This window comes from Antedon mediterranea, chromosome 1 (genome assembly GCF_964355755.1).
Source record: "Antedon mediterranea chromosome 1, ecAntMedi1.1, whole genome shotgun sequence".
NCBI lineage: Eukaryota > Metazoa > Echinodermata > Crinoidea > Comatulida > Antedonidae > Antedon > Antedon mediterranea.
In genome coordinates, this window is record NC_092670.1 from 17,229,642 (window position 1) to 17,244,686 (window position 15,045).

Genomic DNA, 15,045 nt, shown 5'->3' on the forward strand with positions numbered 1-15,045 from the left:
AATCCGTTATGCATGATTAATTAAGCGAATGACGTAATACATAAACTACACAAATACAGAGAAAAATTTGTACTCGGGGTACGTTGAATCAGATGTACCAGATGTGTACGAATTAATTTAGCTCATTGTCCTTGTCGTCAGGAGTTATTGGCCGATATTATACACTCATTAAACAAAATACGTGAAACAAACTAAGAATCTGATAATACCTGGCCATCGTCTTCAACGACCGAGAACCACCGGTTTACGATAAAGTAATATCGTTTGCGCACTTGAAGATCTTTGATAACAATGTACTTAAGATACCAGCCTTGCATCTTGCCCTTTCCAGCATTATCATGCCAGATTCGAATGTAATTTAGGGCACCCAATGGTCTGTAAATTAAAATTAAAACAATATTCGAGTAAGTTACAACTGATACGCTATAGTATATCTAAACAGTTGAAATCTACAGCGAATGGAACATTTATATCAAAGCATATTTTGATGTAAGCCTACTTTTTCTTTAGGCTACGTTTTATTAGCTGGCTTTATACATTTAGCACACATTTTAACTCACATTTAAAATGCATAAATAATATACAAACATGTAAAGTCTCGAGTTAACATATCATTTAATTTTTTTCTTAATTTTAATATATCATACGTACTGGCGAACTGCAAGTAAAAAGCGGTCAACGCCACCACGTCGAAATACTTTACGCTGATCGTCTTCAAAACAACGTACATCAGTTTCATCGTCTTCTCCAGATAAAATGAAGTGTACCTGAGAATTGAAAAAAAAGCATAATTATACAAATATAGATTATGAATTTGAATAAAGATGGCGTAAATTACAGCACAAAAGAAAAAGAAATAATCAAACAAGGCCTGTTTTCTCAGTCGATTCTCGTACGGTATCATGTTTACCGACAAAAACCGGACTGCAGTATCTTGTCTGCTGACGGCAACAGTCGCATAATATAGCACATACATAACCCCTACATATTAACTTAACCATACGAACGCATACTGCGATTCGGACCAAGGTATATTGATTGGAAAGCTGAAGCAACCCAACAAATCTTGCTCGACAATGGAAAAAATAAATCAACGAAATTTGAAACACAGTTAGCAGTCTTAAAAGTCTAAATCTCACTTACATTCGAGTCAGTTCCAGCAGCTTTCCGTTGACCGGTCAGCACAGTGATTTCATAGAAATAGCGATCGGTAGGTGCGTTATCAGGCAATGGGGTTACACCAAGCTTAAACCAACAATAACATTAAACATTAAATAAAGAAATTATGCATTTAAAATACATTAGAAATAATTTTTCAATTTAATAAACATATCAATTAGCTTCTTAAATCTCCTGTAGAGGAAACGAACATTTTAAGCTCTTAATGACGTCATGTTTTTTAGTTTTACGAATAATTCTGGAAAATCTGGAATGGACCGTTATTATTTGTTTGCACTTGTAATGGAATGTGGAATTCTTTTCCCAAGTAAGCTTATATAATGTCTCCGTAAAGTCCATGCTATGCTTTACCTTAAGAACGTCTTTTTTATCTTTCCTTCTTGCCCAAATAAAGATTATAACAAAGATAACATATATAGCAATAGTGGTGCAATAGATTGTAATGTTGTCCAAAAACCCGGCATTTGCAAAAATGTAATCGAAATCCAGAGGAGCTGGAGGAACGAACCAAGAACTTGCAAATGAGGTCAAATGGTTACAAAAGCATTCTGTTGTTGATAAATTACTTTCCGTCCCAACCTGCAAATAAATTAACACGGTTTAACTTAGTAATAATAATTTAAATTCAAATGAGACAGATTGTTTTGGGTTTAAGTTGTATAATATATTAATTTGCCTCTTAACCAAATTAAATCTCATAACCCAGGAGGCTATGAGTTATTGTTTAGCCAATACAGATTTTTTCACTCTAAATCTAGATGGTAGTGATATGACATCATCATGTCCATTTATGGTCACATAAAGTTTGATAGTGTAGACAGAGCTTAATATCACGTTTACTACATTGTATGGGCGGCGTTCCAATAATTGATGAGTCTAAAGTTGACAAAGTTTCTTTCCATTTCCAGTTCCATTTTCTACATGTGTATAACTCTATATAAACAATTTACAACCCTTTATATAAACTCGTTCGGATATAAATAACTATACAATAATAAATATATTTTACCCAGCATCCTTCACTCGACCACATTCCTATGTCCTCATCCCAGAATTTACACCCTGTTGTAGAAATCACCAAGGAGTAGTTATATGAAACATTGTTTAGTTGTACAATAACATTGTCTCCCACGTCAAATAATTCGATATCTTCATCAATGGTTGCGTCATATATGATGTCAGACGTGTCAGCAATCGGTGTGACTTCAGATATACATAACTGATACTTCCCGGCATTGTAGCCAACGTATGAGTCTGATAAAAACACTGAATATATACTATCATCCTTGTTTACGTCATCAAATCCTGTAATATACCAAATCATTTGATGTTTAGATGTAATCATTGTAATGTTTAGATTGTGTTTATTTTTCACATCAAGATGTTAACGCTTATAAGCATCAATATGTTAAACGCTTATAAGCATCAATATGTTAAACGTTTATAAACATCAAGATGTTAAACGCTTATAAACATCAAGATGTTAAACGCTTATAAACATCAAGATGTTAAACGCTTATAAACATCAAGATCTTAAACGCTTGTACACATCAAGTAATATACCAAATCATTTGATGTTTAGATTGTTTTTATTTTTCACATCAAGATGTTAACGCTATAAGCATCAATATGTTAAACGTTTATAAACATCAAGATGTTAAACGCTTATAAACGTCAAGATGTTAAACGCTTATAAACATCAATATGTTAAACTCTTATATATCTAAACCGTAAAACATCACTAACACTTACCAGTTTCGTTGAATCCAAAAAACCAAATATGGTCATAGTGTGTGATGTTTGGTTTCGTCTCATACTGCAGCATAATAGCATAATATAGCGATTGCTCTTCTGGGCGGAAATCAAACATAAATGCTGTTTTGTTTTCCTTAATTTCAATTCCATGACAAAAATAGGCAGTTTCATTATATTCTGATGGAACGTATAGTTCCAGTTCTGGTTCGGGTGTGCCGATGCGAGGGCAAAATATTTGAATAGGTGCTGGTGAATTTTGTACTGAAATCTCGTCATTGCTTCCTGTGCGAAACGTAAATGACATTGTGGTTGCATAATCAGGAATTTGTTCTGATGATTCGTCAAAATTGTACGGATTTATAATTATACTCATACTTTGTCGAACTATCACAACTTCATCATCACAACCTGTCTTCGGTAATATACCACCGCACCAAGCTCCAACATCAAACGAACCAGCTCCTTCATTCGTTGTTTCATTACCAAGCAAGTGAGCATAGTCCTTCATCAATTGAACAGTAATTTTTGGAGTAACAATTGCGGTTGGAGGTTCTCCTGGTACTTTGTTATTACCAAGTGTTTCGGAAACAGTATCCAGATTTGCCATAAATGTGTTCACTGCATTTCGGGCCTGAAAAACCATCATACCAAGAATTACAGTATTGAAAGCATGGATTAGTATTGTACCCGTCCATATATCATGTTAGGAAGCTATCGTTTTGCGACGACTAAGGACAATAAGTCGTCATCAGTCCTATGTTCATGTCATCGCAAATCGGAAACTCTCAAATGTCAGACAATTGTTAGGCATTAACCCGTTGAGTTGGAAAATATTCACAATAAAGAACATGTCAATAATAGATTTCGCCATACAGTACTTTCTGAAAAGTACGTAATTGAAAAGTATTTGATGGACACAAGATCAAGTGCAGAGCTGCATGTGCAGTTGCAGGCCGAAATCAGAATAGGGACTCATTTGGTTGTCTCAAAGTGAAAATCAAAGAAAAACGAAAATGCTATGTCGCACCGAACAATAGATGATTCTAATATGTTTACTCTTTTTACTCTTGTTCTTATTCAGGACTAAAATGCTTTTTTCTGATGCAACAAAGTAGGCCTATATTCTATGGACAATAGCTTTCAAATATCAAAAACGACAGGGCAATGAATGAGGGAAAGTACCTTGTCATTTCGGTCTTTCATGGCTTGTGGATCAGCTGTAGTTCCAGCAGTTGACGTTAATGATGAAGACGGAGCTAAGAAACAAACATAAACATATTTGTAACTGTTACACTTTTATTTTATGCAACGTATAAAAATACAGTATAGCTGGACATATGCAAAGAGTATATATTTAGTGATTCTTTTATACGGTTTTTAGAGGTTTAAAAAAAAAGAAATTCCTAACATGTTAAATTGAAAAATTAATGTATGTATATAAGTATCTTACAATTAAGTGTAAAACACTGTGTCAACAACTAGTCTAAATTTACTAAATGTAATGTTTAACAGCACAAGAAAGAGAGAAAGAAAAAGTCCTGAATGCATGTTAAATAGCGTATTGCAATAAAAGGATTACAAAAAAAAAAGGAATTGAAAATTGTAATTATCCAACTTACATATATATCCGTTTGCTGTTGATAATGGGTTATCTATAGACTGAGTAGAACCCTGATAAGGAAATTAAAGAAAACAAACATTTGCCTTACAAGTATATTATTATGTTTGATTTTAAACATACGTTATAAAACTTGTTTCATTGAGGCAAATTTGTCCAAATGGATCGAAAGCGTTCACTAATGCGCATGCGTATTACTTATTATTCACGTACTGAATAATAAGTACCGACTCACCTCAATTAAATTTCCCAAAGCACTGATAACACTCAAACCTGCTTCTTCCAATTCATTTTGGTTAGTATCAGAAGAAAATTCAATGAGTTGTGAAACCATATCTCCGACTATTTCTAGACCGGCTTTCTGAAATGAATACACGCAACAATATAAAACACAATGTAGAAACTATTATAAATAGAATACAGTTTGTAAATAATTAGTTAATCAATTGATTAATTAATTGAATGTTTTATTCGTCTGTCGAACTAATCCTTAAAGGTGTATTGTCCCCAGAAACATGAACATTTATAAAATCTGACTTTGAATAGGCAACTTCTATAGAAAAAATGTTTTTAATTTAAAAAAAAATTAATTAACGATTAAATTCAAACAAGAACCTATTGGCTGGCAGCCAATTTGACCATTTTTTTGCTTTAAATTACAGTTTTTTCAGGTAAAAAATATTTTTGTCAATCCAATTTATGGTCAAAGTGAATAACTATTATGCGAAATTAGAAATGGCATGTTCAAAAACAAAAAATGTCAGAGGGCCAATATAACTTTAAATGTGCGACATACTATAGCGTCATCGGAAATTTCATCTGATGAATTTGTAACTACAACAAAAGCACTGGCAATCTGTGTGATATCTTGGACTGACTTCACAGTAGCGTAAGTTAGAGTATCTACAAGTACTGCACATATCTGTATGAAATAAAACAGCTTTGTATTATTATTATTATTATTTACTTTGCTATGGGTTTTACCAACTTACATTTTAGTTGATAATTAGTTTTTTTATTCATTTTTTATTTTATTCTGTGCATAGGTATATACTTACATACTCAGATGCCTATTGATTTTCAGGGAAATTTATATATTGGTCATGTCACTGCACAAAAGCTTATCTTCCTTTAATAGATATATTAAATTGCACACTATGTATTCTTTTAAGGACATATTCTTTGACATGGACCAAAGACAAAAACAACTGAAGCTGTATTGATCAACAAAATAGATCTGACCAAAGCAAAATCAATTGTATAGATAATGTTTGTGTCTGATCAAACTACCGTAAAGCCTCGAAAAGAAGCTCATGGCTTCTTTTTTTAGTATCTTGAGTGGGCTTCTTTTTTTAGTATCTTGAGTGGGCTTTTTTTCAAGATGGGCTTAATTTAAAGATTTTTTTGCAAACTAAAGAGGGGCGAAATTCGAAATGAATGCTGTACATTTTGTGAATTGCTGTAGAATTTTTTAGACATTTACCTGCCAATTTTACATATTTGTGATAAATATACCATTTTTAACTGTAAAATAAATGTATGATATAAACTCGGTCATACATTATATCTGCATCACAAGTTATCTGGCATTAAACCACCTTTGTTCATTTGGTATTCAAATAGTCTATCTCGAAAAGAAGCCAATAACTATCTTGAAAAGAAGTCCAGTGATTTCGAGATGGGCTTCATTTCGAGATGGGCTTCTTTTCGAGATTACTTATGCAGACCAAAGAGGAGTGGGCTTCATTTCGAGATGGGCTTCTTTTGGTATCGTATGTCAATACTTAATACAATTCACAGTTTTCATATACCAGTATACCAAGATATATGTCTTGATGATCTTACTTGAGCTCTTTTGTTTCTTTCAGATTCCTCTAGGTCGCTCAGTTCCGACAACTTCGCCTCTGTCTGAAAAAGGACAGCATTGATACACACAATGTTATTGATTCTAATTGATATGATTTTGTTGTAACTTGTATTTGAGCCAACTATGTATGTACAAGTAGTTGTCAAAGACATCTTGAGAAAGGTCTCAAACGTAGACCTACGCATTAATCACGATGGAAGCATTATTGATCGAAGCTTTGAGAAACTGAACAGTTCTTTTCACAATTACATAAGCGGTTCCATTATCAATCTCAAATATTGATATAAAGTTTGCGGTACACCACATAAATTAGTTCTGAGTTCTCACTCCTGAGGACGATACGATCAAAGCATATTGATCGTAACGTCGAGAAACTCAACAGTTCATTTTAGAACTTATATACGTGATGTACCGTAAACTTGATAATCAACATATGATTTCGCTATGCAAACCTTCAAACAATATAGCAATCTTAACTAATTAATTAACTTACTGCGGTAGATTCTGTCGTTGTCGAATTTAATAAGCTTTCAGTTTGCTCATCAAACGATTTATCTAATTAAAAAACAAACAAAAACACTGTTGTTCAATGTAAATAATCTTAAAATTATATTAATTTATTTATCTATCCAAAACATTAAAAGGCATATATACATTTTCTAGCGAAAAGCAAGGCGCTCATTTGCATTCAAAATAAGAAATAAAAAAAAACAAAAAATAACATTATAAAAACAGTAACAAACTTACTTAAATGACAGTGACAATCACAGTGGTTCTTTATTTCTTTATCGACCCTTTTCAGGGTATAAAAAAACATTTCAATCTTAAGCGTGGTTCCCACTAACGACGCAACACAAGGACGTAACGAAACGCAAGTGAATTGACCAATCACAAGCGATGGCTTATTCGCTTGTGATTGCTAACTGTCTATAACTTCGCTTGTCATTGGTTAAAACGCTTGCGTTGCGTTTACGTCCTTGCGTTACGTTCTAGTGGGAACCAAGCTTTATACAGAAACAAACTAAACACTTCCAGACATAAATATTTGGTCTTATACATAATTGATATATCGAGAAGCAACATCTAACTAAAACAAATACAAACTTTTATGAATAAATTTAGCTAAGTTTGATAGCTTTTTTTGGATCTGGTATTAAGTAATTGGTGCATTTTGGTTCTATTTGGGAGGGTGATAATAGGCACAGCATAGCGGAAGTTAATTTAGACAAACTTACCAGTAACATCTCGAATACCGTTCAAACTTCCACCATCCAGAAGCACTGCCACTACAATAGACATTGTATCACCTCCGGCTTTAAGATTTTCGTAAGGAGTATCATCACTCAGAAGTTTATTGTCAAGTTCTTCCAATATCGCTTCTGCTTCTTCTGTACTTGGAGGTCTAACCTAATAAACAGCAGATCTGATTCGTTCATTCATACAATATTAAAATATTCAAAGTTTGTACTTTTCATCTGATGAGTGTGTTAGCCCTGCTAGCATATGGAACAAATGTGTTGTGAAATAAAGTACTATGAATTAAGTAAGTTTTATTTTTGATACATCTAGTCCTACCAATGCTCGTTCGAGCACTGCAACCAGACGATCTAGTTATCTCGTACTCACATTATTCAAAGTATATAGGCCTAACTTACTTATAATTAGCGCATGCGTAGTAATAGGCCCAGGCCTACACTACGCTGGTTGTCAACAATAAAATACACAAACAAGTCGTTGAGAAATATACATTATTAGGTTAGAAGAATAAAACAAAATGTTTTTTTTTAATTAAAAAAATAGTACCATTATGCATGTAACTCTTGTTTAGATTCACTCTTAATGATGAGATGATACTTACAAAGATATCACAGACTTTCAGTCTGGTCGACGACTTCAACTTATCACGAATTTCTACGTGCAATTCCAATTTATAATCGTCACTTTCTGGACCAGTCGGAGGCTTCAGATGGTTAAGCTTACCAGTTTCTTGTGTAAATAAGAAGCTGTCCGTTGTCGATAAACTATTTTTAGCTAATAATAATTATAATTAAGCTTTAGTTAGTTCTCGCCTAGTGAAAAACCGGCTTCTCAACCTGACGATAATTTATACGCTCGTTTAGTTTCAGGGAGCTTTCAATTTGCGACGACCGACGACACATTGTCATGACCTAGGTCGACGAAAGCGAAAGTTCCACATTATAGGTAGGCCTACATCCCATGATTTCTTTTTGTATAGGATAATAATAACAATGCAGTGTCCACTGATAATCGACAGGTAATGTCTAACACTGGGTTGAAACCTTACCAACCGTACCTGGTGGCTACGGCCCTAATGTGGCTCAAACATTTACCGACTCGCGATTAGTTTAAACAATGAATGATGATGAATATTTGACTATTTTCAGAAACGTCCACAAAATATTATATACTGTACTAAAAAAATACGTTACCAAAAGCAAGTATATTGTAAAATGGCAATTTCTTTCCAGAAAGTGTACTTACTATAAACTTTATATTCACCAATACCATCAGCGTCATACCAATTATCACACGTTATATTTACGCTTTCCCCTACTGTTAGTGTAGTTGGAGACTCACAGGTGCAAGTACCGTCATCTGGAGGTATGTTAATACCGATTCTGATAGCAGCTACACCATCTACACCGTCAGAATCCGTCGCTACCAGTTCAATCTCATACCGAGTTACTACAGGAAGGCTTTGTTCAACCAACTCACGTGATATGTATAATGTACTTGTCTGTATTCCTATTTTTATAAGCAGCATAACATATAGATATGTTTAAAGTACCAAGTAAAATAAAGAGCAACAGATGGTTGTAACAAAGAGCAAAAACATCTCAAATAGAACTTTATTTTTGAGTTTGTAACAAAGAGCAAAAACATCTCAAATAGAACTCTATCTTTGAGTTTGTAACAAAGAGCAAAAACATCTCAAATAGAACTCTATCTTTGAGTGGTCACTCGCAAACACCTTGCAGCGAGCTTCTCCTACTGGACTGCCCACATGAGGACCTATATCTGCTGATTTATTTATTTAAGTAGAATACACCTAGAAACTAAAATCATGGTCAAATGATATGCCTATGGTACAAATTAAAAATATATATTAAGGTTACTATACCTGTTGGTTTAGAATCGTAATCATCCCAGGACACCTCAAAATAACCGGTTTCGTTTCCGGGTCGAAGTTTCCATTTATAACTAGTAATATTACAAGGCTGAACACATTCCCCAATGACACGAATGTCAGTATCAGAATTTAATACCTGGCCATACTTCGACGGTTCCAATGAGTAAGAAAACGGCGTCCCATCCGCAATCCTGAATTTAAAAAAAAAACAAACAAACATCACAAATTAATATATTAAATAATATATATTTAATAATATTAAATCGGAAGGCAAATTTCTAAAAAAATTACAATGCTGTGTCTTTAAAAATTAAATTAAATTCTTTATTAATAGGCTACATCACAGTTAAGTTGATAAAAAATAACATCAAGAAGACAAGTAATAGGCCTAAACAACATCGGCACTTACAAAAGGCAATGGTTAAACAGTCATGAATAATTGTACAAAATGAAATGAATGAATGGATGGATGAATATTGTATACATTATAGTACAGAGGATCGGCTGTTAACCCAGGAAGATATCAAAATAACCAAGTATCGTAGGAAAGTTTCATGATACAGCATCACTGTATTTAGGATTAATACTATACAAATTACATGTCTACTGGTGCTATTATTATTATTAGTATTGTATTTATAATTGCAATAGACACCATAACAGTTAATGTTAAACCAGAGAGCAAAATAATCAAGTATTATAGCAAAGTTCCATGATAAAGCGTCACTGTATTTAGGAATGTGTTAGGCCTACAGTTACCTTATAATGGGTTGAGGAGGAGTAGATTCCGTCAGTCTTAGTTCGAGGTATCTTAACCCTTCATTTTCTCCTTTTATTCCCTTCAGTACAATCTCATAATCAATTTCAGAAATCATACGTGTTGTGTTTAGAGTATAGTTCGTATGTTGAAGATAGGTCCCATTTTCAGGAAATATCATACCAGGTCCTTTCAAACAGATAATACAATTTATTTAATTTATGATTTATAAATACAAGATGATAAATAATGTTCAATTAAATTAAATCAATTAAATGAAAAACCTAAAAGATACTAAGTATATATGTATATACACATCACAGGCACAACAATGAAACATACTGACATTTAATTAATTAATTTGAAGCGATAAAGATGAGAAAATCTATGAGAATGAGAAAAAGTCGTCCCAACCGAGATTCAAAACCGGAACCTTTTGCATTCATTCATTCATAATAACATTTAATTCTTATCTTTCATGGTAAACAAAATAACAATTTAAATATAAATAATTAAGAGGCAAAAAACCCAGACAGTAATAGCATTTGGAGGTTTCCCTCCAAAAAACACTTGTGACGGGTAGCCAGTTAAGAAGTTGTAATTATACTGAAGTTTGAACAGAAACAAAACAAGACAAACAAACAAGTAACGCAAGACAAGGACAATTGTTAATAATAATAAAATACTATGTGAGCACAGAAAAACCAAAATAAATATGTTCATTTAAGCCTATTATTATAAGTTGTTTATGGAGTATAATTTGTTTAGGTTTAAAAGAAAATATTGTTTTGAAGGTGCCATTTTTATTTCGTCGGGAAGATCATTAAATAATTTTGTGCCACTATAACAGATATTATGTTGCATTAATGTTAATTTGGTAAGGGGAGGGTGTAGGTTACAGGAGGAACCTTCTGCTTCATATGCAGTAGTTGTCCTAACCATTAGACCAATGGGGCGCGCTTTCATGGTATTGTTCAAACTCGATTGGATAGCGACTCTTTAACATGATGCATCTAGTTACTAGGTCCTCGCAAATTAAAAACTCCCTATTAATAACATATTCAAACCTCCACAAAAACATCCTCCAAATTCATCTTCTTCAAGATCCATACAGGCTACTTTTCCATTGCTGGCTAGCACATCGTCGTTTATGTTCCCAGATGGCCAGTTTTCAGTTTTACGTCGGCAGAATATTTGGAATGTTTCAATGCCCTTAAAACAAACAATACAATGAAGATATAATGCCGATGGTCCTTTTTTGCCATATCTGGGCACACTAAAAAATCTATTTGTTTTAAATGTTGAAGAAATAAATTAGATAATAACAATAACTAGATTTACTAAAAATGTTTTACAGTAGTTCATGTCAGACGGTAAATATTAGGCCTATCATGTTTTCTGTAGACTTGCCCCAAGTTATTTGTATAGTTATTTCGAGGCTTTTCAGAGTTTGTCTCTGGAATACAAGCTCAAGTAGTGCACGTATGAAACGCCATATGTGCCAACATATGGCGTTGAAAAAAATAGCTCCTAAACCAACATGGAATATTTTTAACTAATATTAAGTCAAAACTCCGTCTTGAACCCAGACTAGATTTTCTACATATAACACGTTTACTTAATTTTTAATAAAAAATATACCTGTGAAAATGTCTGATCAATATTCGGATCTGTAGAATATGTATATGGTGACAATTCTAGTAACTGTCCCATTCCGATTGATAGTCTATCAACTTGGCCCTCGACTCCAGCTATGTTTAACGGTAACTTCTGCACATTCACAAAGTGTGTCATACTGGATACAAATACTACTGGTTCTGTTTCCGACCTCAACATTTCAACCGTATAAATGAATTTATAAATGCCAACATCCATCTTAAATTTGTCAAATCTAATATCTGCTTCATCATAAGCTGCTGTGTAAAATTGGTCTTCAGGATTTAAGGACGCAAGGTCTATTACTCGTTCAACGATTCCGTTTGGTGTGACCTTCGTTAGATTCCAAGATTTTATGTTTTCAACAGTTTCTTCACAGTTAATAATAGTTTGCGTTGAGATAATCAAGACATCTTTAGAGTTCACAAGACTGGGTAACGTTATATCAGGCTGGTGGTTACGTATTATTATATCAGGTACGTGGCAGTTCAGTGTCGTTATTGCAAATGGATATTCTTCCATTAAGGTTGATACAAAATTATACGCTTCTATCCTAAGCACATAACTCTTTTCTTCGGTGTACGCGTGGGAAATATCGATTTCGGTATTGATTGTTGTCGATTCGACAGCTACATAGTCGTCAGACCCTGAACACATTATTGGTGTGCCATAAAATTGCCTTGGAGTTCCATCACCGTAATCAAAAACAATACACGTATTATTACCAACTTGTCCGATTTTAATAGTAAAGTATTTCAAGTCGTTTTGCCCCGCTAACGGGCCTTCATCAACAACTATGTTTCGTACACTGGATTCAACTTTGATGTTCAAAGTAGATACGTTAGTTGAACTGACTGAGTTGTTAGCCTGTACGGTTACTGTATAATCACCGATCTAAAAATAATAAAAAACAATTAAAGAAAAAGTATTTAAATCCATTTAAAATATTATAATAATAATAATAATGGTAGTCTTACAGTATATAGCACCTAATGCAATGATTTATAAAATATCCTAAAATTAAATAATAATAATAAAAAAAAAGAAAGGCAGAGGATCCATTCTCCAGCACTTTGAAACTCCCATATATAGAGCGTGGGGCGCAGTGTAATGGGCGCAGTGTAATGGGCGGTCGACTTCTGATCGCGAGACCCGAAGTTCAAGTTGTTGCATTGCTAGGCAAGACACTTTACTTACGTTTGCCTCTCTCCACCCAGGTGTACAAATGGGCTCATGATAAGTACAAAGATTACTATCTGCAATATACGTTTTTTATTTCAAAAAATAAATAAATAACAATGGCAATAATGCGACGTGCTTTAGCATTAAGCGCTATGTAAGACCGACATATTATTATTATTATTATGGATATTCTAATATTGTATAACAATATGAGTATTAATTGGATTAAATAAACTGACAATATTTGAAACAACAAATACAAACACAAAGTACATACCGCCAGATAAGAATGACTGTAGACATCGTCGAATGTAGTTGCAGCTACACCATCACCAAAATCAAAGTATGTGTATTGTAGGTTGCTACCTAATAATAAATACATAATACAAAAATGTACTCGTCCGTTTAACTTGAATATCAAATCAGTGGGTTCTTTATTAGGCGCTGTGAGAGCACCACATACTACAGTAACAGTTTCACCATAGTCATTATTAATATCAACATTATCGTAATCTTTAAAAGCTATTATCGTACATCCACATTGGCCTACCTTGTAGAACACTTGCAGTAAAAAGTGTCGGTACTTCTATTGGGACATGCCATGTGCCACTGACTAGATTAGCATCTTCTGCATCTCTGTACTGCTCTTGTACTGGTATATGACGTGGTGTTACAGAAAAATTATAAATAACGTCTGTTATTTCAACCTAACAAAACGATCAATTAAAATATCATTTCATTATTTTTAATATAACAAAAAAAAGGATGCATACAAATATTTTATAAATCAATCAAACATTATGACAATAAAATAATGTATACAGCATTGTTAGATGAAAATACGCTGTGCCAAGGCAATCTAACAACAGGACACTGAGCTGTCCTTTGATCTTATATCTGGCTGCGACAAATACCAACAGTAAAATCTTCGTTCGCAAAGCAAAGCCAAGGAGGCCTACATATATGAGGCGTGGAACTGATCGTGCCGTAGCCACAGATAAACCCTTTGATCACCGCAATTCAACATCCTGTTGTTAGATTGCAAACGTTGCAATATCCTTACCAATACTTCATATTCTTCACTATTTAGTAGATTGGAAAATACTAATTTAAGTGTGTATTCGCCAGAATATGTAAATGAAATTTTCAACGAGCATGACTGTCCGATTGATGTAATATCATAAATGTCATCGTAAACGACTTCGTCAAAGGCATATCCACCGCTGATCGAGACATCCACAAAAGTGGGTGCTTTAACTGCCGCATTATTATACGTAACAACCGTTGTAATCACTCCTACAATTTAATATACAATTACATTTGTTATAATAAGTTAAATATATATTTTCGAAACATTTCCTTCAACGTACTGTATATAACACATTTTAGACAAGTTCAAATACAATCGATTTGTGACGGTGAGCATATGAGAAAAGAACAGGACATTATACTGTATACTGTTGAAAGAAAGAATTTAGCGTGATGAGAATGATCACGTCATCTGCTTTGGTTTCACCTAGGACGCACGGCAAGGATGTAAGCGCACCGCAAGTACTGCAATTTGACCAATCACGACGTGATATTCATGTGATTTCTCTTTTGTCTGTGGTTGGCCAACTCACTTGTTGTGCCGACGTCATTGCATTACCTTTGACATCCCCCAAACCATTAGGTTGAGGACTGTTTGTAACAATATCATATGCAGCTAAATCGACTGGGTTGTAAACGGTGATGTTAAATTCAAATACTTCATAATTCCACAAATTGCTTGCATTCACTGTTATTGTTAAATTTCCCGCTGCCTCGAACGAATGAGTGATGTTGTCTGGTACATCAGGCGAGGTTGCTGTTAAAAAGACATATGTAAATAATTTTTAATT

General features: G+C 33.7%; 1 protein-coding gene across 1 annotated transcript in view; it reads right to left on the reverse strand.

Moving 5' to 3' along the window:
• The window catches only part of LOC140059485 (polycystin-1-like), a 29,389-nt gene that overhangs the window by 6,001 nt on the left and 8,343 nt on the right, over positions 1 to 15,045 (reverse strand). Inside the window, exons 8-30 of the mRNA XM_072105416.1 lie at positions 14,814 to 15,011; positions 14,229 to 14,461; positions 13,716 to 13,872; positions 13,443 to 13,531; positions 11,969 to 12,877; positions 11,395 to 11,539; positions 10,330 to 10,516; positions 9,562 to 9,761; positions 8,922 to 9,185; positions 8,278 to 8,450; positions 7,655 to 7,826; positions 6,913 to 6,974; positions 6,398 to 6,460; positions 5,349 to 5,474; positions 4,788 to 4,913; positions 4,554 to 4,605; positions 4,117 to 4,190; positions 2,932 to 3,565; positions 2,189 to 2,484; positions 1,531 to 1,758; positions 1,144 to 1,245; positions 652 to 767; positions 210 to 375 (exon numbers count right to left, since the gene is read on the reverse strand). Of these exons, the coding sequence (XP_071961517.1) occupies positions 210 to 375; positions 652 to 767; positions 1,144 to 1,245; positions 1,531 to 1,758; positions 2,189 to 2,484; positions 2,932 to 3,565; positions 4,117 to 4,190; positions 4,554 to 4,605; positions 4,788 to 4,913; positions 5,349 to 5,474; positions 6,398 to 6,460; positions 6,913 to 6,974; positions 7,655 to 7,826; positions 8,278 to 8,450; positions 8,922 to 9,185; positions 9,562 to 9,761; positions 10,330 to 10,516; positions 11,395 to 11,539; positions 11,969 to 12,877; positions 13,443 to 13,531; positions 13,716 to 13,872; positions 14,229 to 14,461; positions 14,814 to 15,011 (4,772 nt within the window). The remainder of the gene's footprint in view (positions 1 to 209; positions 376 to 651; positions 768 to 1,143; positions 1,246 to 1,530; positions 1,759 to 2,188; positions 2,485 to 2,931; positions 3,566 to 4,116; positions 4,191 to 4,553; positions 4,606 to 4,787; positions 4,914 to 5,348; positions 5,475 to 6,397; positions 6,461 to 6,912; positions 6,975 to 7,654; positions 7,827 to 8,277; positions 8,451 to 8,921; positions 9,186 to 9,561; positions 9,762 to 10,329; positions 10,517 to 11,394; positions 11,540 to 11,968; positions 12,878 to 13,442; positions 13,532 to 13,715; positions 13,873 to 14,228; positions 14,462 to 14,813; positions 15,012 to 15,045) is intronic.